The sequence below is a fragment of the Bos mutus genome, chromosome 10 (genome assembly GCF_027580195.1).
Source record: "Bos mutus isolate GX-2022 chromosome 10, NWIPB_WYAK_1.1, whole genome shotgun sequence".
NCBI lineage: Eukaryota > Metazoa > Chordata > Mammalia > Artiodactyla > Bovidae > Bos > Bos mutus.
Window position 1 is genome coordinate 46,604,112 of NC_091626.1, and position 25,591 is coordinate 46,629,702.

General features: G+C 38.9%; 1 protein-coding gene across 3 annotated transcripts in view; it reads left to right on the top strand.

Annotated features, from left to right (window-relative positions):
- The window catches only part of SLC12A1 (solute carrier family 12 member 1), an 85,563-nt gene that overhangs the window by 45,215 nt on the left and 14,757 nt on the right, over window positions 1-25,591 (top strand). For all 3 annotated transcript variants that reach the window (XM_070378519.1, XM_005892141.3, XM_005892142.3), the window contains exons 17-20: window positions 8,481-8,621; window positions 11,130-11,233; window positions 15,317-15,399; window positions 25,260-25,403. In XM_070378519.1, coding sequence (XP_070234620.1) covers window positions 8,481-8,621; window positions 11,130-11,233; window positions 15,317-15,399; window positions 25,260-25,403 — 472 coding nt within the window. The remainder of the gene's footprint in view (window positions 1-8,480; window positions 8,622-11,129; window positions 11,234-15,316; window positions 15,400-25,259; window positions 25,404-25,591) is intronic.

A 25,591-nucleotide genomic window follows, 5' to 3' on the forward strand; every position in this document is an offset into this window, starting at 1 on the left:
TCTAAAGTGAGAAGAAAGCATTAATATTTTAACAAAATAATAAGTCTAAGTCCTCCAAATGAGCCTACTTCTACTTGTATTCTCACAGTGTGCTCTCATGCACACACTGTGTGTGTGTCTCCCTGTTTCTCTCCCTCTGGGTCATGCACACACACCACTCAAAATCCTCAGCAGTGTCAATGTATTATGATCATACTTACCTATTCTTCAAAGTATTTTCCTACAGTTTTTCTTATTTCAGTCTACATAACAGTCTAGTGAGGAAGAAAGGGAAAGAAGCCCCATTTTCATTACACTGATTAGAAAAGTGAGATTCAGGAAAATTCAATTATGCACAGGGTCACAGGACAAGGAAGTGGCAGAGTCGGGATATTGGTCCAGGTCTTTGAAACCACATGGACTGTAGCTGCCAGGCTCCTCTTGTCCATGGAATTTTCTAGGCAAGAATACTGGAGTGGGTTGCCATTTCTTTCTCAGAGATCTTCCTGAGCCAGGGATCAAACTCATGTCTCCTGCATTTCAGGTGGATTCTTTACCAGCTGAGCCACCAGGAAGCTGAGCCCTTAGAGTTGGATACCACTCCCTAAACTTCCAATACTTGTCAGGGAATAGGGTGGCCAGGAAGCTGTGTAACCTAGCTGAGGTCAGTCGACTGTCCCATGATGCAGGGGTTAATTTACCACATGTCATGGTGACCAGCACTTAAGCATCTTTTAACACTTGGCAATACTCTAAATGCAATATGAAGCAAGCTGGTCGATCATATTCTCTTTCCTCAGTGTTTATATGATAGTAACTCAAATAATATAACTCAATGTAATTATCCCATAGAGGGAAGAGGGAATCCTACTGACTACATAAGATTGACAGGTTCAATAATGACCAACAGGGACTCCAGAGGATTTTAGAAAATCTCATCAAGCACCCTACTCCCATATTATCAACTTTGGTGCCCTGGATTAGTGGATTTCATTTTGGCCAATATAACACCAAAGCCAGTTTTGGTGAAATATGCAATTTGGGGTATTTTTGTTCTCTAGTAATTTAGAGAAAATTTAGTTTAGCAAGCCAATAAAATATCTCTAGGAGTGGAGAAATGAACTGAGGGTATAAACAGTCATATATTGGCAAGGGACACAAGGTCTTTTTAAGAGATAGCACTTCAAATTAACCCTTTGCTGCTTTAACTATAATAAAAGAGTATGGTTCTGGAATAACATTTCATGTGAGATAGGTACTTAAGCCTGTTCCTCTAATGGCCCTGGTTGCTTGACATGTGTATTAGACTACTTCCTACATTACTGTACTTACTCTCTGAGTAAGGCCCAAGAGCCTTGCTCCCAGGTGCTAAGATTCTCTTTGGGACAGAAAATAGTCACTGTATCAGTTAATGACTTTTCAGTTAGTTACTTTCTGTGAGCTCCTGAGACTGCAGATGCTGTCAGCATTTTTCAACTCATGCTCACTCCTCAATCATCTTTACAAAGAAACAGATGGAAAGGGATGTAGGGAAAGTCAACATGACATTTTTTTTTCTCCAAGACGTGGTGATTGGTGATTAGGCCGACCTTGTGGAAAAGGTTAAATGGTAACAATGAGGTTGAGAGATAACAGTTTAAATTTTAACTCTAGAAAGCTCATGCTCATGGACTTTTGAGATACTCAGTTAAGTTCTAAATCACTGTTTTGCCACCTATTAGCTGGGATTCCCTTGGGCACACAATTTAACCTCCCTATGCCTTAATTTTTCTCAGGTATAAAATGGGAATAATAATGATGGTGACAGCACCTGTGTTTGTTACAGGGTCATGAGAATTCTGGAAGATAAGCTTTCTAGCATTCAGCTCAGAGTCTGTCAAACAGTAAATGCTCAATTAATTTTATTTGTTATTGTTGGTATTATTATCATGGGATATTTTTGATATACAATTGTTGCCATTTTCATTCTGAAAATATACCTTCCTCAACAGAAACCTAAAATACCCTCTCTTAGCGAAACCAGGTCCAAACATTGGATTGGATCTTGGACTTCTAGTTATTCAGCAACTTGATCAAGTTGAACAGTTAGATGCGCACTCCCTCCCAACGAGTCACAGGGCAGCAGGCTCTGTGCTCCATCCCTCTGCTGACCTCCAATTACTTGCCATCTGCTCCTCCAAGTAAGGGGCAAGACGAGGAGCTCATAGGCATTTCATTGTTGGTGGGTAGTGGGAAAACACATGACCCCCAGCTGCCATATCCTGCAGACAGGTATTTTTAAAGGGACTAGATGTTGTAGCCCTCAAAACTGCTTAAATTGAAATTAAGAATTATACTTTTGCTGGGTCCCAAGTCCAGTAGCCTTCCAACTATTCAACTAATGTTCCACTCACCCGTCAGAGCTTCTGCCTACCTCTTGCCTTTTTCTACAAAACTTAAAGATTTCAGAAGAGGGACCCTTCATCAGGACAAACTGGGGGATATTTTTTAAGGAATCCGGCTTGGTTACTTAAAATAATGTCTATTTTTCTCCTTTGGATTACCTTATAATAAGTTAGTGATATATCCCAGGAGGCTTTCTATTCAATATGTGTGATTTTCTTTTTCTTGTGTGCTTTACTCCTTTCACCACACGAAGACTAGGGGTAGGATTCCACCTTCGAGCATCACCTCATGTTTCTGAGTGTAGCCATCTTCAGTGCGTTTGCTATGCTATGCTATGCTGAGTCGCTTCAGTCGTGTCCGACTCTGTGCGACCCCATAGACAGCAGCCCACCAGGCTCCGTCGTCCCTGGGATTCTCCAGGCAAGAATACTGGAGTGAGTTGCCATTTCCTTTTCCAGTGCATGAAAAGAGAAAAGTGAAAGGGAAGTCGCTCAGTCGTGTCCGACTCTTAGCGATCCCATGGACTGCAGCCTACCAGGCTCCTCCGTCCATGGGATTTTCCAGGCAAGAGTACTGGAGTGGGGTGCCATTGCCTTCTCCTCAGTGCATTTAGCAACAGGCAAATATGAAGTCAAGGGTTGTGATTTCCACTAATTGTACCATATGTTCAGCGGCATGAAAAAACACTGCCTTTCTTTGTCAGTCAGTTTCCTCACTTATTTATAGTAGCTGGAGAGATAGTAATCATTGCAGATAGCTTAGTTTGGATTCATGTCCCCTTAATTCTCTGAGTGGGGCTTCCCTGGTGGCTCAGTGGTAAAAGAGTGTGCCTGCCAATGCCAGGAGACATGGTTTTGACCCCTGACAAACGGAAGAGTAGAGCAACTAAGTCCGTATTCCACAACTACTGAGCCCTTTTGGTGGCTCAGCGGTAATGAATCTGCCTGCAAGCAGAAGACATGGGTTCAATCCCTGATTCAGGAAGATTCCCTGGAGAAGGAAATGGCAAAGCACTCCAGTGTTGTTGCCTGGGAAATCCCATGGACAGAGGAACCTGATGGGCTACAGTCTCTGGGGTCACAAGAATTGGACACTACTTAGTGACTAAACCACCACCACCATCAATTCTCCGAGTACACTATTCAATTTAAAAATCACACAGCTCATCATGTGAGAAGGCATGCTGTTTCTAGGCATAGCTGTCACTTACTCATATACTTCTTAGTTTTACATTTAAAGGTAGGTTTTGTTTTGTTTTGTTTTTACTAAAACAAATAAAAGACAAATATACATTAAAGATGGAAAGGAGACCCAATTGATCTGGGATTTAACATGCTCATCAGATAAAGTCATTATTGCCAAAAATGCAACACTTGCCTCTTTTCTATATTTTGTTTCTCTTAGGACTGCAAAGGGCTTTCAAGTTTACTGGCATCTTTTATTAAGTACACTGTATTGTTTTGGCTGAAAACTAAAGATTTTGTAAAGCTTGCTTCTATTTTTCATTTTGAAGCATTAAGAAAAATATTAGCTTAAATACATGAAATTTACTTTTTTGTGTGTTGAAAGTCATTGAACACTGACAATTTCATATGAAGAAACTATAGTCAGTAAAACAACACCTGTATACTACTTCTCTAATTAACAACAGTTAACCTTTTTCTTAGATGCTTCCACTCACTTTTTAAATAAAATAAAACATTACCGATCAAGCTAAAGTCCCCTTTATAGCCACTCAGCCTCATGGCTCTCTTCCTCTGAAAAGGCAATGTTATCTGACTTTGATTGGTGTTCTTCTAGTCATTTCACCTATGTATACAAAGATGTAGATCTATTTTGATTAATGTTTGCCTGCTCATTATATTCTTTAAACCTGATTGTCCTGTTCTCTCTTCTCACTGTAAAGAAAAGGAATAACATTGGACCAACTTCCTTACGTAGATCCCCTTTTAACAAGTTTTCACCCTGTTACCCTTTCTCTTTTTTTTTCATAAAATTTACAAAATATCTTAATAAAACCTAAAACTCTCTTTGAATTCAAAGAATCTCTTCTCTTGTCAAGGGAAGATAACCCAACTCTGTGGCTTATGGAGGGCAGTTCAAGCATAGATAAGCATGGAAAACTAAAATTATCATTTTTTCTTCTATCATCATCCTTTTAATCTCAACTTTCACCTCCATCAAAGGGAAAAAGCTTTTTTTTAGATGCACATATTCTTTATTAGTCATTGAGTTTCTGTAACGATATTAATAAAATAATGACATGACAAAATACAGGGAGAATGAAGTGACCTGTAAGTGGGCACTAGGATCATGACAAGTTAAAATATACACCAAATCAGAAAGGGAAAATTTTTCTTTCCCATAGTTCCAGCCAGAGAGGCAATGAAAGCAAAGACAGAGCAAAAAGATCCTTGATGTTTTAAAATATAAGAGTTGGAAAGAACTCCACATTTGACTCAAATTTCTGTATTTGAGCCCAGTAATATTGGAAATCCTTTGCAAATTCTTTTTCATAATATACATCTATTTGAAGTAGTGTCACATGAATTTATTCTCCAGACTAAATAATTAGAATTCCTTTAACCCTTTCTCTATCAACGACAAAGTCATAATATATACAAAATTTTAAGAGCTTCTTTGTTCAAATCCTGAATTAACTTATATACTCATATTTTGACTCCTAACTGAGCTAATCTCTATAATATTTTAATTGGGTGATAAAATCCATTTTTTGTAACTATTGACGTATTTGAACGTTGAAAAATTAGATTCCAACATGTCTTACCTTTTTGTTAGCTCACTTTTCCCATACTATGTCTGTATTATAGCCTTGCCTCACATTAATAAGTGTGCTACAAGGATAATGTAATTGCTTTTAGCAAACAGAGTCTCTGCATGAAATATTTTTATAACTTCTCAATACAGCAAATTTAGGCATTAAAGTAAATCTCTCCATCACAATCAATGTTTAATCTGGATTTTTTTATTACTAATAGATATACATTAAGCTATATTTATTTAAATAAATGCCAGTTTCCCCAGAGGTTCAAAGTCATTGTGAACTCAATATGCCAATGGTCTGATACCTTTCCTAGCTGTTGGTTATTCTTCTATCTCATGGTTATTGTTACCATTCAGCTTCCCTGAAGAAAATATTTCTTCTTTCTTTTGCCATTGATGGTGTCTAGAATCCCAAGAAGTACTAGTGGTTGAAATGCATTGACAGGATCCTGAGCAAAATTTGATCTGTAATGACATATCTTTCCCCAGGCTAGGTCTTCTGGTTTAATAACTACCCTTCCTATGTAACTTCTCCATCTTCACTGGAAGTTCTTATTATTTAACTGTAAAGTAAGTTATCCAAACTGCTTTAATATGTTGTTATGTTCTAGAAAGCATTCTAGTAAAAATATGTACAAAAAGAATCTGACCCAATTTAAATAGAATACTAAAATGGAAGTGACCCCAAATTACATCTAGTGTTATATAATAGAAATGTAATATGTGCCACAAATGTAATTTAAAAATTTCTAGTAGCCAATCAAGAAAAGTAAAAAGAAACAGGTAAATGTAATGCATCCAGATCATTATTTCAACATTCAATGTATATAAAAACATTAATGAGACATTTTACATTCCTTTTTTTTTAATATACTAAGGCTTCAAAATCCAGTGAATGTTTTACATTTCCATCTTTTTTTTTTTTTAAACTTTACATAATTGTATTAGTTTTGCCAAATGTGGACCAGCCAGATTTCAAACGCTCCATAGCAACATGTGGATAAGGGCTAATCATACTGAACAGTGATGGCCTAGACAATTTTCTTATTCTTATAAAAGTGAAAGTAAAGTGAAAGTGTTAGTTACTCAGTCGTGTCCAACTCTTTGCAACCCCATGGACTGTAGCCTGCCAGGCTCCTCTGTCCATAAAATTCTCCAGGCAAGAATACTGAAGTGGTAGCCATTCCCTTCTCCAGGGGATCAGCCCAGCCCACTAGGAAGATCCCCTAGAGATGCAGGATTGAACTCCGGTCTCCTGCATCACAGGCAGATTCTTTACTGTCTGAGCTACCAGTGTAGAGCCCAAATCAAGAGAAAACAAAGGGCACACCCAGGGTATCGGCTAGTCAGTTTCAGAGCCAGATCCAAGCCATACACTCTGCTCCCAGTTCAGCGCTCTTTCAGCTCTATTGCAGAACACCGGTGAACTTAGGTCTGGGACTTAATTGAGATTGTGAGCACTTATTTAACATAATAAAAATCAACTTTGGATGAGAACTTACAACATTCCAGACGTCATTCCAGATACTTTATCATAACTATTTGAAATGACCTTGCAGGATAGCTATTTGATCCCTGTTTCTGGAGTAGTGTATCAAAGCTCAGACATCATTAATTACCTCCAGAGTGGCCAAATGAACCCAGTTATATCTGATCAAAAACCTGGTATCTTTTTCATACATACCAAGCCTTTTCTCTCTAATCCAAGACCTTCTAAGACTATGACTCCAAGAATGGTCTGAGGATGAGCAGCATCAGTGTCATCTGGGAGTTTGTTAGAAACGCAGAATCTTCAGCCCTGTTTCAGTTCTACTCAGTGCATTTTACCAAGATCTGAGGTGGTTAGTAAGAAATCTAAAACAATCCAATAAAATATTTCCATCAACTGAAAGGATTTTTCAGGAAAATAGTAGATTTGTACCCTTGTCAGGCACACGGTAGATAATCAGAAATACTCTTGGGGTTGACTTGAAACATGCAAAGAATAAAACTAGCTTGGACCTCTAAGGAAGGAGAAACAACAGAAACTTTAATTAAAATGAGTTTCCAGAACTCAGATCTTGAAATTTTAAAATGCTTCATCTACCACCACAACACCTGCCTCCTTCTCTCTTAATCTCTCCTGTTCTTCCTATGCCATAGGTATGTGAACATCTATTTCCACTAACTTTATTGAGTAATGGCAAATGTTAATTTGAGTAGGAATATGTCTACATTGGGCTTCCCAGGTGGCGCTAAAGGTAAAGAACCTGCCTGCCAATGCAGGAGACATAAGAGACGTGGGTTTGATTCCTGGCGCAGGAAGATCCCCTGAAGGAGGGCATGGCAACCCATCCCAGTATTCTTGCCTGGAGAATCCCCATGGACCGAGGAGCCTGGTGGGCGACAGTCCATAGGGTCACAAAAAGTCAGACATGACTAGTGCCTGAGCACACACAATGTCAATATTACACAGAGAAAAGTGATACAAGGGTGTCTTCTCCACATCAAAAAACAAAGAATGGGCCTGATAGAATTATCAAGATGTAATTGTTCCTGCTAGGATCTGCAACTCACCACATTTTGGCTCCCAAGAGTACTGTCACATTTCTTGAAACTGGGCTCTAGCTGAGGCTTCCTTGGTATTCATAAATGTGGGTCTTGCTATTAAAAAAAATTTTTTTTATCATACCGCACAGCCTGTGGGATCTTAGTTTCCCAACAAGGGACTGAACCAGCCCCCTGCATTGGAAGGCAGAGTCTTAGCCACTGGATCACCAAGGAAGTCCCTGGCTCTTGCTATTGAGTCAAATGTTGATGGTGTATTTATCCTGAACCTCATCAGTCACATTTTCTGTATTTTTTCTCATCTGCCATCAGCTCTTTCTTTCATTTGACATGAGGCAGTTAATTAAGCTGGTGCTAATACATCTAGACATTCTGCATGGAAAGTGAGTAACGTGAGCAGCCCAGATTCTTTCCAGAAGGTTGAGTGTCTGTGAAGCCTGTTTAGTGAGGTGTTTTCCCCTCTTTCCCATTTCTTAACCCAACAAGGCATTGCTGGCTATTTTTGTCCTTTAGAGAATAAAAAGTTCATGTGTTACCCACATGTAACAGTTCAATTATCAAGCAAAAATTGTAGCTTTATTCTGTACATTGAAAAGTTTTCCAGATTTTATATTTCTTTTCATTATATTCTCAAATTATTCACCTAGTATCATTCAAGGAAAATGTATTTGTTCTAATATGTTGATCAAATAAAGCATTGAAAAGGGGAAAAAAAAAAAAGAAAATAACAGCAGTGCGATGTATAATAGCAGGGCTTCTAACCAATATTTCATTGTGTCATACAGGGACCACGCAAGCTGTGTGTTAAAGAGATGAACAGTGGCATGGCAAAAAAGCAGGCCTGGCTTATAAAGAACAAAATCAAGGCGTTTTATGCAGCAGTGGCAGCAGATTGTTTCAGGGATGGTGTCCGAAGTCTCCTTCAGGTAAGGCTGGCATTGAGGGAATAAGTACAGAGGCTAAAGACAATTAGCACTCCGTGGTAATGAAGCTCCCAAATGGAACTGTCCAGTTAGGCAGATGAGCATCAGAGATCAATACAGATGGTTAAGGAATTCATTTTGAATTCCTGGGGATAGGCAGAGCTAAAACAGAAGCAGAGAGGTTCTATTACAGTGAACTATGAGTGATACACTGGAAATGGAAAATGAGGTTGCCTTTGGCCAACAGCATATATTCTGTCTCATACTTATTGAAATGCAAATTTGTTCTGATAGTTGACGACATTCAAGATCCTATTAAAACTTCAAACTATTTTTACATCTCATACTGCATATAGCGAGGCTCAAGTCAGGCATTCTTTTACTTTTTTCTTTTGCAAATAGTGTGAGAGCAGCTGCAAGACTGGACTAAATAAATGTCTGGTGACCTGGGCATAAAATCTCCCTCTCCTCCTTAATTATTTCCAGAATGTTAAATAAAATGTAATAATCTCTGTGGTTTAACACTAAAGCTCACAGTTCTTCCATCTTTTCTCCCTTATTCTTTCCTCTCCTTTTATAATACATAGAATCTTTCCCTAGTTCTGATTTTCTGAGTTTAAAGTGCCAGAGAATTCTAAAACAATCCAGGAGAACCTCAGAAAGTGCAGGGCTTGGCTTTCTAATAATTTGGACTTCAATATTGTTGGAAAAACCTGATTGTACATATACTAAATGATATATTTAGCTTTCAGAATTGCCATCTACAGGAGTGTCAAAATTCAGGATTGCATCCAGTTAACACTGATGGGTTTACAGGCCAGAAAGAAAACACATGAATTAAATTGTAATATTTTGGAGAATAAGAGTTTTTGCTGCATTCCTGTCTCTAGTATCCCCAAAGAACAAAGTAGCTGTACATATACAGAAACCATTTCTGAAAAACCTATTACCTTCTTCTGAATACCAATGAGCCTCTTTTCACGTTACTAATTTGATAAACTGGAAATAGATGTCATTGCAAGATGCTGATTTCCCTTTCAGTAGCAAGTTATTTTTCAGTAGCTCTTGGGTTAAATGAGTTGGAAGGTTACACATTTAATGCAAAATTATCATGGAAGGTTAGTAAAATAATAAGAATCTCAACTAGGAATGAGACAACAAATACAGAATAAGAACATGAAGAGGGAAGACACTGGCATGTAAAACAATTCACCTATTAATCCAGAAGAAATTGCAAAAAAAAAAAAAAAAAAACTTGACATGAATTTCTTCAGAGAAAAACAGAATAAGAAAGGTCATGTCAAAAAGGTCAGGACAGCGTAGTATTAAAGGAAGCACTGACAACTATACCATTTTGAATAAAACCTTCTTTGCATCTAAAAAATTATGATATGAATGGCCACGTCCTCAAATCATAGTCATGGAAAACACTACATCCATACTGCCATGCCAAGGGCCAGATGACAGCTCTAAGGAGCTGTTCTGCTACCTGTACATTTCCAAGGACAACACACGAAATGAGGAGGAGGCAAAGCTTATTCCAGGAACCCTCTCTCAGTGCCTATCTTTTTTTCACTTGCTGCTGTCCCTTCAATGTCCCACTTTTGTCACTTGTGCCACTATTCCCATGACCCAGAATATTCTTCCTTCACTTCCGCTGCTCCCCTTACTTTCACTTGGCAACATCTAACCAAACTGCCAGATCCAAAACAAATGTCAGCTCTCCCAAGAAACCATTCAGGAAATTTTCCCTTACACGTCCATGTGATTTCTTACTGCCTTTGCACATTAATGATTTGTATGTAATTATTTGTATGTATCTGTCACCTCAATCTTACTCTAAACTCCTTCAGGCCAAAGACTGTGTCTCCCTGCTCTCTCACAGCACCTAACATAGCACTTTGCAATGAATAGGTGCTCAGCAATATTGCCCGATTAAATTTAATTAACTGGAAGCCATATCCTGTCATCTAATGGGGGGAATGAAACTTCTGGTATGGAAGATGGCTATTAATGATACCGTCATGTAAGAGGATTAGATTCTGGAAACATAGCTCAGTTATTCTTCAATAAAAAATGTAAGTAGAAGTTTCAGTGATTCTTCTATATAGGAATTTTCCAAACATGGATTTTATTGCTAATGACATTATGGATATAGCAGGTGGAAATGAGCTTTGAACCACTAAGTTACAACACGCATGCCAACAGTTAAGCCAGCCCTCACTTGATTTTAAATTATTGAACCATTTTAATGAGTGTATCAGAAGAAATGCAAATGACTGCTAATTTAGAAAAGCTACATTTCTGTCATCTAAAATCCATTTATGGCTGAGATGATTTAGAACTAATCTTTCTATTTTATGCTTGGGTACGGGCATGAAGGACATGCACTAAAATGTAATCTAATCTTCAGAACATTACTTCAGTGCTCTTTTGGACATTATTTTTCATTTGCAGAGGTAGCTTCCTGGTCTGGTAAGAATTGCCCATGTGTTTATCTCCTCTGTTTAGGCCTCGGGCTTAGGAAGAATGAAACCAAACACTCTGGTGATTGGATATAAAAACTGGAGGAAGGCTCCCCTGACAGAGATTGAAAACTATGTGGGAATCATACAGTAAGTGATGGCTTTCAAGACGCGCTCTTGTTTGTAAAGCACTAACCAGGGCAGTACATAACTGACTCTGTTGTACAGAATAAATTGCCCAAGAAGATGATGTTCCCCTGGTACTCTGAACTCTTTAGCAAAGTGGAAAAACACTGCCAGTATTAAAACTTGAGGGAATCGTGTCATCAGAGGTGGGGGGTAGGGGGGGACGGAAATTCAGTGTCAGAGAAAAAGGTAAATATAAAGAGTTACAATCTTAAAACCTATTTACAGGACTAAAAGGAGAGGACAATTAGGTAAGGAAGGAATTGCTTTTTCAAAACAGTTGGAATCTTGGGTTGGCTGGTGTGCTCAACTCAGTGATCTTATCTCGAGCCTCACTTCTCCCTTTGTGATACAAGGATCCACATGGCAGGTGCCTCTGACAGGTAAAGGTTAGTTTATGGGCAAAAAGTGAGTTTAAAATGCACGTGACATCTAATATCTAAAAATGGAAAAAGTCGTGGGATAGGGATAATAATGCTAATCCTTAAAAGACTAGTTGGCACCAAGGCTAATGTCCTTAACGTGAATTATCCCACTTAATTCTCACAAGAAGCCTTTGAAGTAAGGACTATTACTGTTCTATTTTATGAGTAGAGACATAGACATTAAAAATTAAGTAAAAGGCAGAAAATGACAAGTTTTACAAGAGACCTAGAATTCTGACCCAAGACCAACCAAGTTCAAAGTTTAAACTAACAAACACAATGCTATGCAACCTTCAAAAGCACATGTATACCCAAAATTTTACCTGGCTTGGTTCCTTCTTTTAAGTAAGAGAAGACAAATACTATCCATACAGAACAACTCAGGGTGTCCTCAGTGACAATTCTAGAAAATTGAGCTTCTCTTCCAGGCTTGAAAATACTTAACCAGCTTTGTCTCAAGGAGGGTGATATTAGCTAGGCCTAATGCCATCTTTTGTGTCAATAGCTCAGAAAGTGGAATATTTCCTCTGTCTGATTTCATACCACAGGGTAGAGAACATGCCAAGAAGTCTGACTGCACTTAGGATTCCATAATACACAGGAAAAAATCCTTTCCCCTTCAAAGCAGGTATATACCCAGTGCTTCTTATACCAGGCTCTGTCTTCCGGCCTCTCCTAGAATGAGCATCACATTTACCATTATTTGGGGGAGATTTAGGGAACACAACAAAATATCCCCATATTAGTTCTATTAAAAAGAAATACAAGAAAATAATTTTCATCTTCTGAAATTATATGCATTACTGATCAAACAATCGTTTAACAGTCCTCCTAAGGTGGGGAACCCACGTATTAAATGCATCCTCCTGAACTGTGTTCCCTAAACATATGACATCTGGATGCCATGTGCTGCTATCTGGCTCCAACTGGTACTCTAAGGTCAGTAGGTTAGAGCTAAACCAGGTGATCAGGGACAGAATTTTGCCAGGCTTAGCAAACAGCTTTTTGATATATTTAAAATCACAGTTAGTTGCTGACCAGACATTCTTAGAAATGGACTAGATCCACACTCTGTTATCCTGATTCTTTAGTAAGGTTTCATCCTCATCTTTAGGAACAAAGAGGGGTGGAATAAAAAGGAAAAAATATGTGAATCTTCAGTCAAAGAGTCCATAATGATATATAAAATTATCTGAGTTCATCTTCCAACCCCCCCTACCATCTGAAATATTCTAAAATTTCAAATTACCAAAATAATCAAACCCAGTAATATTAAGCTGGGGAGACTCCTGGCTTTTATACAAATTAATAATTGGTAATAAAAGTTAGTGTTAAGGTGGATCAATTTGTACTAGTATAAAACTTAGCTGGCTTGATAAAGTGAAGTGATTTTATTACCACAGCAAATGGGGTCAATACAGAAGGAAGACAGTCAGATATCCATTTTGTATTTCTCTAACTTTTTCATTTTGTTTTTTTAATGACTTAAAGCACAGTATTATTATTAACATAAAGGGGTATCACTACAGTAGTATAGTATTTTATTGATACCATTTTGTTTGAGTAAAAGATTTTAAATTTCATAATATTCATAAGTATGATTTAATTTTAATTAGACTCTGTATTCGTTTTCATGGGCTGTCATAACAAATTACCTCAAAGTTAGTGGCTTAAAACAACACAAATGTGTTAGCTTACAAAAGTGTAGGTTAAAAGTCTGACTGTCCAAAAGAGAAAGAAAAATACCATATGATATCACTTTTTTGTGGAATCTAAAATGATACAAATGGACATATTTACAAAACAGACAGACTCACAGACTTAGAAAATAAACTTAAGGTTACCAGAGAAAAAGGAGGTAGGGGAGAGATGAATTAGGAGTTTGGTATTAGTAGGTACAAACTACTATATATAAAATAAACAACATGGTCCCACTGTATAGCGTAGGAAACTATATTTAATATCCTGTAATAAGCTAACAGTTCGGTTCAGTCGCTCAGTCGTGTCCGACTCTTTGCGACCCCATGAACCACAGCACACCAGGCCTCCCTGTCCATCACCAACTCCCGGAGTCCACCCAAACCCATGTCCATCAAGTCGGTGATGCCATCCAGGCATCTCATCCTCTAGTGTCCCCTTCTCCTCCTGCCCTCAATCTTTCCTAGCATCAGGGTCTTTTCAAATGACTTAGCTCTCCACATCAGGTGGCCAAGTATTGGAGTTTCAGCTTCAACATCAGTCCCTCCAATGAACACCCAGGACTGATCTCCTTTAGAATGGACTGGTTGGATCTCTAATGGAAAAGAATATCAATATATAACTGAATCACTTTGCTACACACTGAAAACTAACACAACATTGTAAATCAACTATACTTCGATTAAAACAAAAACAGTCTTATACCAACTCCCTGGGCTGTTTTCCCTTCTGGAGGTTCTAGGAGAGAATTCCTAGCCTTGCCTTTTCTAGGTTCTAGAGGCTTCCCACCGCTCATAGCCTCTGTCTCCATCTTTACAGCTTTTGATGGGTCAAGTCCTTCTCCCACGACATTGCTCTGACCTTATCCTCTGCTTCCAAATTTTACTTTTAAGGACCTTTGTCATTATACTAGTATCCTGGTCCTGGATAATTTTGCCTAACACAGAATTCAGATACCTTTTGTGGAACACACTGTCCACTTTTTATAATCAAGGACACTTAGAAACAGGATTTATCAGGATATTACTTTGTGGAAATTTTGCTAGAATGGATCTATTATTTTAAGTGAAGTTCACTTATGGTTCAAATTCTGAATGGATATTCTTACTATACTGAACTTATTTGTATTACTATTTGAAAATTCAGGTTTACTTTGGCAAGAGACTTTTTTTTGCATATCTCCATAGTTTCTGGGAAAGGGTGACCAAACGAAAAGTCTCTTTGGCTTTCAGATCCATAAAAGATTAAACAAAGGAACTCCCAAGGAGAATATTTCAAATGAACTCAAAGTACCAGCTGGTCTGCTCGATATTTAAGGGGAGGGAAAAAGTATTTTATTAGGATGGAGATAAAAGAGCTAGTGTTTCTTTCCTTTCTAGATAGTCTAATTCCATTGGGTTGAGTTTAGAGAAGATACAATAGCTAACTTCAACAGGACACAGTTGCTCTGAAAAGGTGTTACTTCAAATGGTCTCTCTAAAGTCAATAATGAAAGTTTCTTAGAGGAACTGGAGACATTTTTAAGTTGGAACTTGCTGTCAAAAATGTTGTAGAATTCCCCCTCAATGGGTACGCAGTCTGGCTGATAATTTCAAAGGGTCTTTGTGGCCTTGAAACTTCTGTTCAATGATAGCTTTGTTTACATTAGAAAAGAATGAAATATTTTAAATAATCAAAATTCTAATCTTAAAATTCTAGTTGATAGTATTGTTTGAATAAGAGTTAGTTACCTTTCCTCAGAATACATTTTTAAAAGACATAAAGGGAAAACAAACGAGCAGAAAAAGCATCAACTCTTGGCTATGTTCAAAAGTAAATTTTTGTAGTTTAATTACATTAAAATCCATAGAAGTTTAGTATGGGTCCAAATCTTGAGGGCTAAGTGAGTCATTTAAATCGCTAACCGTTTTGTTTCCACTTTCAGCGATGCATTTGATTTTGAGATTGGTGTTGTCATAGTCAGAATCAGCCAAGGGTTTGACATCTCCCAGGTTCTTCAGGTGCAAGGTACGTACTTTCTTTATTCACCAAGAAGATATTCATTGAGCACCTCCTTCCCGCCTGGCATCATTCTAGGTGCGAGGGGATAGTGCAGAGCCCAGCACAGACAAAACCTGCTAACAACAGAGCTCTTGTCAGGACAGCGTTCTTGCTCTGACACGAGCTGTGTACCCTTTCCCTGTGCTTTTCTCATTGTTAACATAAGCGGTGTTTGTCTGGCTCATCAGAAATATAGAATAATTCAGGGCAGTTATCAGTCTTCTCATCACAAAACCACAAACCTAGTATCACTAAAAATAAGTACTTTTGGTGAAGTAAACTGCCAAATTAATTTTTGCAAGATGTTTCAAAAAATGAAGACTAATTATTTCCTTGGAAACCCATGTATTTTGTTTAAGAGTCTATGATCTGGTTTGTAGCTCATATGTAAATGAGCCTGAATGTATCATGCTGTGAATCACTAATCTAAGTCAGGGACAGAAACACTAATTCAGATTAGTGATTCTGCTTTTTCCCTGTAGAGGATTCCAGAAACTCCTTGTTAAATCTTAGAGTATAAATATACCCTCTTGTGTGTAAAGTGAAGGACACATCTAAAGAGTCAGTAAAACACTAGGATAGGGCTCTGACCCTTGACTCACTCTTTAGCTGAACTTCACAATGGAGTCCACTGACAAGATGACACTACAACAGGAGGATATTTGGGGGTAACCTCTTGTGTGCCAGGTATGGTGTATACTGCAGCGCTGGGCAGACTAAGACTACTAAGAGTCTGTATCGACAAGGATTCATAGCCTTGTAAGGGAAATGGGTGCACTGTTAGTGTGATAATAGGTATATTAATAGGGTACTATGGAAAAGGGAAAAGGGGCACTTAACTCCAGGAAGGCTTTCTGGCCAAGTAGGAGCTAACTTGGCAATGGTTGGAGAGAGAACAATGAGAATTTGAACAACAGCATTCTTGGCAAAGAGGAGAGCATTAGCAAAGGTATGAGACTATGGAGGAATGAGGAATATGGACAACCGAAAGCACATTCATATTACTGAAGCAGATCATAGTGAAATATAAGGCTGGTGATAAAAGATCCTCATTTCAAAAGGCTCATTTGCCATATTAAAAAGCATGGACCATATTCTATGGACAATGAGGAACCGCCAAGAGATTTGAAGGGAGGGAGTAATATGGTGAAATTTGAGTCTTAGATCTCCTACTCTTTCAGTTACATGGAGGGTGGACTTGAAGAGGACTAGACCAGAGACAGAAATATAAATCAAAAAGATTTTCATAATCAAAGTCAGAGCAGGTGACAGCCTGGACTAGAGCAGCCCCTCTCAGGGGATGGAGAGAAAAGGACAGTGTACTTCGGAGGTACAAAAAGCAGACTTTTGGGTTTGATAGGAGGTGTGGGATGTGAGAGAGGGACAAGTGGAAAAAGATTCCTTGATTCCTTGGCTGGCAATGAATGGTGGTGCTATTAGTGGAAATGGGAACCACACGAGGAAGAGTAGTAGGTGTAATGAAGAGATGTCCTACGGGAAATCCTACTGGAAATGTCCAATAGGCAGTTAGATAGTCCCAGGCTGAAAGAACAAATCTGAACTGGAGATGTTGATTTAGATGTTTTGGGTTAAATTATATACCCCCAGAATTTGTATGTTGTAAGTCCTAACCTCAGAATATGGCTATATTTGGAGACAGCGTCTTTAATCAAATAGGTAAGGTAAAATGAGGTCCCTGGTTGGGTCCTAATCCCATGTGAATGGAGTCCTCATGAAAAGAGATTAGGACACTGACAAGCACACAGGAAAGATCACATGAAGTCAAAAGGAAAAGATGGCCATCTGCAAACCAGAGAGGCCACAGAATGAACCAACCCTGCCAACACCTTGACCTTGGTGTTATTTTCTAGAACTGTGAGAAAATAAATTTCAGTTGTGTTCTGCCCGTATATATATGGTATATATCATGGCAGCTCTACCAAACGAATACAAGGAACATCAGAATTAAGATGATAATTGAAACTGTGACACTGGAAAATACAACGCAAAAAGTGTGTAAGAGTTGAGAGCCCCAAGGCACAAGACAAAGGTCCCAAAGGAAGACCAAGCCAGGAGTGACCAGAGACAAAAAGGCACCAGGAGTCTGTCTTGTCATGGAAGTCATGGGAGCAGAGTGCTCAGAATGTGAACCATCAGCATAAATACCAGTAAATTGCAAAGGAAATATAATTGACATGGCACAGACAATCTTAGAACAATGTCTGTAGAGCAGTGTTGACAGGATCCAGAGTGCAGTGGGTTAGGGAGAGAATGTGAGATGATGAAGCAGAGAATGTGGATATGGCCCACTGTTAGGAGCCAAGGAGAAGAATAAGGTTGAGGAGGTCTATCTAGACCTTAGAATAGGAGAAGTGTTTATTCCTAGGTGAAAAAAAGAAATGGGTTCTAGAGAGTAGGAGAGAGTGAAGATGAGGGTAAAGAAAGAGATGGCCATGGAATAAGATCCTGGAGGAGCAGGAAGAATCAAAGGAAGGTCATGGATGGAAGAGTTGGCGTGACAGAAGAAAACTGCTTCATCTTCTAAAATTGGAGTAAAAGAAGCGAGGATTGATGAAGAGTTATGTGGATTTGCAGGAGTGGTAAACTGAGGAAGATCATTCACAATATTCTCAATTCTCTCTGTGAAGCTGGAGTAATTTTGCTAGTTGTCTGCTTTTTCTCTAGTGACATTTGATCTCTGGGGTTGAGAGGATCGGGGTTTTGCTGGGTAGGGTCACAGAAATGAAAAGCCTGCAAGAGATTTGAGAGTGCAAGTGGCTGATGGGTTCAGAGTCTTTTTTTTTTTTTTTTGCCATTTCACCTCTGTCTTATCCTAATAGAAGGGACCATGAGTGAATGAGGTGAATTTTATGATGTAACAATTCTTTTGTTGCAAGGGAGCAGGAGAAAAAGAAGATTAGAAATCAAGCATTTTTATAAGATGGAGAATCACTATCTGATATGTATACTCTATAATTCTGCATGAAGAACTTTAAAACTCAGAGTAGAATCCATTCTATGTAAAATTGTTGTGTTAAGGTTATCTTTCATGCCTTCAGCCTTTTCTTTTTCATGGACCTTTTACATCTTCAGGTCAGATATACTAATTCTATGTGGTAGTCATGATTAATTCATAGTCCTTCCTAATAGAATGTAATGCATTAATAGCAATAATAGCTACACTTCCGAGCACTTACTATGTGCCATGTGTTATGCTTCATGTTCACACGTATTACAACAGTTATCACCTCAACTCCCCTATCAGGCAAATACAATCATTGTCCCCATTTTACAGCTAATAAAACTGAGGCTTAACTAAATTCACAGCACCAGTAATTGGTAGAGCTAAGATTCAAACCTGTGTCTATTTGAAGCCTCTATTCTACCTTTTAAAAGAGAACTAGAGGACAATGACTTACGTAACGAGAAGCAGTGGTGAAATCTGAGAGATAGGAATGGAACAAAGCCGTTTCTATCTGTTCCTTAAAAAACCCAGTGTAGGGGCTGTTTGACTATGGTAAGATAAACATGACGCTGCGGACAATCACAAGAACCTAATACTAAGAGACCTGGTTTATTAATTTCTACATTTTAATTTAATTTTCCTGCCTTTTGAGTTGTCCTGTTTTTCCATCTAAAAAATAAGAATGCAAACTATAATTTGTATTAAATTACACATTTGCTTTGTATGTTGATCTCTTCAGGCTAAAAGATGTGATGCGGCTCCCACCCCTCACTGCTCCATCTGCCAAAATGCCCTGTCAATTTAGTTCTATAAAGCAATATAGCCAGCAAATTCTGTATATTTCTGAAAGAATCCTGGCAGTGAACTGCATCCCCTTTTAATTTCCCAAGGGAATTATCTGATTTATATCAACTTTGATGTTTGAAATATTTTTGCTTCTTAGGAAGTAAAAATGCAGTAGGATGCTAATAAAATAATTATAAGTACCAATTATCTAGAGTAAACCAAAACAACATTACACAAATACATAAACCTGCAGAAAAACAGCGGCATAATAATAGAAATTAACTTCACCCCACATTTCTATGCATTGTTTTGAAGTTTATGTAATTTATGCCACAACCTTCATATTAGATTTTGAATTGGAAGAAATAAGCTTTCATTTCATTGTATTATACTGTAATACAGGGCTTAATAAGAGCCTGATAAATCTTAAGTATTGCATTACAATATGTTAATGATTATCATCATAGCTTTTCCAACACCGACACCACGGTGTCATCACAGATTATAATTTAAAGGAAATATTAGCAATTCAGAGTGCTCATATAGTGTAGTTAATAAAGCAGTGAATAGAAATCAACTTTATAGGTAATTTACCAGCTAATGACAATTATTTCTATACTGTGTCACAGGCTTATGTGAGGAGAATAATTTTTTATGTAAATAAGATTGATGTTCATAGCATTATAACTTGTATACTGCAGCAACTCATCCAATACTGATGGCTGATAGTTTCTCTTAAGAAGTTAATTTATTGCCTGACAACACACAAAAAAATGCAATATTTCATATTGCTCACTTCCCAGGGGTATTTAGCAAGTTGCCAACTACAACATAGAGTCCAAATTGTACTGGTAGGAAATAAGGTGATGAGACGTGATTCGCAATATATTGCGGTCAAGTGTTCCGTGGAAGTACTGCACGATTTATGACCATCTTGGAGCGCGAGGATTCTGCTGTGTCTGATGGAGTGGCTTAGCAAAATAAAGACAGATGGCAGTGTAGTAAATAATCACTTGATTGGAAGGCGACCACGGCAGGATTGCTTCCTGCCTTCAATTCAGCTAAACTTCACCTCGGGTACGGCACACTGATTCATGTGAGCATTTACAGCTTTGAGTTGATTGACCAAGAAAGAATCATAATTTAATAATTAATAAAGAAAAAGGATGCTGTGAAGTCAGAGGGTACGCAACTCCTCAGTGGGTTTCCCTGCTCGCTCTTTTGTTGTCAGGTAATTGACTACTCTCTATCCTGAAGATTCAGACTGAATTTCAATTGTAGAATCCTGCCTATTTCTAAAAGACATGTTAAAAGAGGGAAAAAAAAAAAGACTGGAAATAGACCATTCGAGGCAATCTTGACAACTAAATTGAATTTCAAAATAGTCACTGCAGTTGGTTACTATATAATCAATTTATAAAGCACTTGAAAATAAACCAACTACTGTTCAAGTGGTTTTGGCATTTGCATGAGGTTACAGCTCAGGCTTCACTCTTTGTTCTTCCTGTGAGAACTGTTTGGGGGTATGTAGGAAGCCTTGGTCAGAAACTCTCGCTCAACGGATAGATCCTGAAAGTCTATGCTTTTCTCCCCCATCATTAGAACCCCAGGGATTCTCTTAATCTTGGCATGAGAGAAATGCAGACTCTTACTCTCTCTCCCAACCAGTATGGCTTTGTAAATATGATATAATATGAAACTATCTAGTACGCAAGATTCCTAGTCGTACCAGTGCCCAGGGGGTGGCCAGTTCCAGGATAGGGAGCCCTTTCCTCATCTCTCATCCTTAGGGTTAATCCCACATGTCCTGCCTCTGTCATGTGCCAGCCTGATCTGTACTGTTAGCTGCTCTCAGCCCCTCTTCTTGTAACTATGTACAAGGCATGAACTCTCCTTCTTTCAAACGTTGTCTTTTATACCAACACCCTCCATGCATACACGCTATACACACCCCACCCCTGACAGCTCTTCACTTGTTTTTGTTCCTTTATAGAGATAACTTTGTCAAATGTATTCCACCACATGAAACAGAATTGACCTGTTCTTTTATTTCAGCAAAATATTCTTGAGTGATTGCGGTGATGGGCACTAGTGAGGCATGAACACATCTAAGAATGTTTGAGCAGGAGTCTGGGAAGCCTAAGCATAGGCTTTGGAATCAGATAGGTCTGGATTCAAATTCAGTTACTCTAATGGGAATAACCGTAATACCTACCTCACAGGTTTGTTGTTTTGGATTAAAGGATATGATGGCTGCACAGTGTTTGGCATTGTACTTCACACAAAGTAAACTCTCAATAAGTGGTGGAAATGAAATCTGACATAAGCTACCCTCCAGGAGTTTACAAATTAGTGGGGTTACAATAGACACGTATCTTAAAACTCTATTCCATGCCACATAGTTTAGTCAGTGGAATAAAGTTTGAAGAAGAATATTATTAAAATATGAAATGTTATAGAAATTTCTTGACTGAGAAATTTGAGGATGGTTTTTTTTTTCAAAACATGCAGACTGGGTATTGCTTCATCAGGGAGATATTGGAAGTCAGAGCAGATTACTGATGAAGGACAGTAGAGGGATGAACACTAGAATTGGAAACAGAAGACGGGGGTCACCAGCTGTGCAACCTCGATCAAATCACTTGAACTCTCTAAACCCAAGTTTCCATCACAGTAAAATGGGGGAGGGGGGAATGGGGAGAATGTTACTAGCTCTGCTTTCATCCTAGTACTCATGCTGGGATGAAATCAGGCACTATTGGAAAGAGCACTGTGAATCCTGAGTATCACAATGTCATGGTTGTGGTGGTGGTCATGGTAGCGGTGATGAAACGAGTAATTTTCAGGCAGCCTTATGGCAATCATCACATCTATCCACTCCTACTCCCTTGCCTTATCTCTCCGGTGATTAAAGGCACACTTTTACAAGTCAGCTAGCCAGTGCTCCAGTTGAAAGAAATGTTTTGGCAAACTCTACTCGTGATTTCGCATGCAAACAGAGGCAAGCGGTGGGCCACATAGATAATGCAGGAGAAAAGATAATCAAAACGTCACTTCTACTTAGCACTGAAAAGAGAAAAGGAGGGAGTGCACAGAAGGAGGCCTTAGATCACCTACAAAGTGCATAATTAAGAATTAACTTTAATAAGAGTTTGCAAAATCACTTTGAGTGACCACTGTGTGGATCTGAAAGTCCAAGATGTTCAAGCAGGCAGACTTTAGCCTTTAGAATGGATTCTGTCAACCTCTGTCTCTGTTGTCTTTGAGGAAACTGCTGAATCTGACTCGCTCACACAAATTCTGGTTTTGTCTCGCAGGCCTGGGATTTTGCAGTTTGCTCTTTCCAGGATGGGCTTTGCACATACTTTCCGAGCACATTATTGGAGCAGCTCCCGGTTCACTTAGCCAGCCGAACCCTTTACAAAGGAGAATTTATTTTTCCCTTCCTTTGTCCAAATTAGAGGACAAAAAAACATGGCAACTAGTGGCTAATCACAGGGTATGCTGGAGCCTGCCAAGAAAAGAAAAGGAAAAGAATCCTCTTTCCAGTGCAAACTTTGCAGTTGCCCCTAGAGGAGCTCAGCAAATACTTGCCTTCCAGATGACTGCAAAGAATAGGTTACCCTACAGCCGACCCCCTGCAATACCCCACAGAGTGGGCGACAGTTGGGGGCCCATCACCCAGGACAGTGAAGCTGCTGCTCTGGGGCAGCCTGCCATATGTACCTGTATCCTTAGGGTCTTCTATTTAAAATGGCAATTTGGAGGAAACCAGAGTTTTGGGGAATTAGCTTGGCATTACACCATGTACCTGAGTGTTTAGGTTCATCTAAGGATAAAGAGTTGGAGGTTAATAAAACAACTCTGAAATAATAGCAAGAAGCCAACAGCAGAAGGTCTTCACATTGCATAGCATGCAGAATTTGGAGTCAAGCAGACTCCTTTGCGGAGAAGACAATGGCACCCCACTCCAGTACTCTTGCCTGGAAAATCCCAGGGATGGAGGAGCCTGGTAGGCTGCAGTCCATGGGGTCGCTACAAGTTGGACACGACTGAGCGACTTCACTTTCACTTTTCACTTTCATGCATTGGAGAAGGAAATGGCAACCCACTCCAGTGTTCTTGCCTAGAGAATCCCAGGGATGGGGGAGCCTGGTGGGCTGCCATCTATGGGGTCGCACAGAGTCAGACATGACTGAAGCAACTTAGCAGCAGCAGCAGACTCCTTTGCACTGGAACCCTGTGATTTGCTGGGTGACATCAGACAAATTACCTAAACTTTCTGAGCCTCAGTTTCTGCACCTACAAAATGAGGATAATAATAGTAGCTTTCTCAGAGTTGTTTGGGAATGAATAATATGCAGCATAGACCCTGGCACCCGAAGAAAGTACAATAATAATTAACTTCTAAAATAACTCCCAGGCTTCTCAAAGTCCTTGATATGCTTTGCATGCCTAAGCCCATTTCTAGAAGTTGCATAAATCCACTGCCTATAGAAATGTACTCATTGCTTTGTTCTCTAAGGAGCAACAAAGCACCATGCAGGGCTTGTTGCTTATTCTTTTTGCAAAGCTAGGGAGTGGGAAAGGCGAGGGGTTATGATTTTCCATTTCACAGATAGGAAATCAGAGGCGTAGGAAAAGTAAGTGACTTGCCCAATGTCACATGAAGCCAGCAGCAGAGCTGTAATTGGTTAGGACCCCAGTGCAACACAGCGTGTGTTCACCTTTCGAAAGTCAGGCGTAAGCAACTCTTGTCTAAGCTTTAATGCCATTCATCTTATTTCTTAGATTTCTATAGCTGCTGATCTTGAGAACCTTTGAAGCTTTGGGGAAATCACATGGATGATTTGACCTTAAATCTCATGCCACTGGCAAAAGATTAATCGCAGGGACCTGGAAAGGGGCCAGACAATTCTGTGTAGCTGAATAACAGCACCGTCTAGGGATGTGACTGTCCTGACAGATTTAGTTAGTACATAATTGATAAATCTAGAGTTTGTATAGCTTCACTTCCCAGAAAGAAAAGGCAATGGGCTCCAAGGGTTGACATTTACAGAAGCCCTTCCAGTGTTTTGTAACACTGAATCTAGGTTTTCTACTCTTCCTCCAAACCTAGCTCATTTTCTAAGGTTCTGTTCTCAGCAGGCAAGAAGATGAAGGGATCTGACAAGACTCTTACCTTACCACTGTAAGCAAGAATGTCCATCAGTCTTTAACGCAGTCATATGACTGCCCTGATCCATGCGGGTTGAGGCCAGCAAGGGATGCAATGCATTACCTAGCAGCTAGGAACTTTCTGTCACCATCAGAATCCAAGAAAGACAAAAGGCATCCAGACCCAACATCAAAGCTTAGAGAACGGGTCTAAATCCTGGACAGGACATTTTATACAGCTTGACTCTTATTGCAGACTCAAGTGTCATGAGGCCCTTTTTAGTAATGTGGACTCTGACAGGTGCACAGAAATGTCAGCTTTTATTTCTTTTGCTTTGGTCACTCACTCTAGAAAGTATTTTACTTATTGGAAAGACTTGGTGGTGGTAAATATTTTTCACTGTAAGTTTATTATCAGATCTGGTTCTCTTTCTTTAATTCTTATTCTCTAGTTTCATGTTTCAATTCAGGAGGCACTGTTGTGTGTCTGATATACACCCAGCATACTTCTGTAATTTTGTTACTCCTAGTTGTAAAATATCTGGTAGCTCAGATCAGTAAATCAGTAGCTTTCAGTGTACAAGATCTTACATACAGTGGATCTGGTATCTTGTTTTGCCAGTAGTAAATAAAGATGGCATTAAATAATCCTCCTCCTTTGCCCTCACAAATAAAAAACTCAGTGTCCTCATGTATTATAACTTAACAGAGCCAGTTTTCTGAGCTAGTTGTTACTTTCTGAATACAATTTATTGATACGTGTTACTTCTAAAAAACCATTCAGAAAAATCATATTATGCATAAATAATCATTTAATTGCATAGTCACACCATTTTCAATATTGAAATCATTAATAAGACCGTTTCTGGAAACTTTGTTGTCCCGAGTTAAGTAAGTGATTTTTGTCTTCTTTCATCAGAGGAATTAGAGAAATTAGAACAGGAGCGGCTGGCTTTGGAAGCCACCATCAAAGACAATGAAAGTGAAGAAGGAAATGGAGGCATCCGAGGCTTGTTTAAAAAAGCTGGCAAGCTGAACATTACTAAGCCAACTCCTAAGAAAGGTAAGTGCTTTTAAGATTTACAAGAAAAGTTACAAAATGAGCCAAAATGAATCTTCAGGGGTCAGTAGTCAATATCTAAGATACTGGAGGCATTGTGTGTAGGTAAGGACTAAAAGACATTTCCTTAGAGAAGACAGTATGGCTAAAAGGTAGAAGCTATTGTCACTTATTAACAACATTCACCCCTT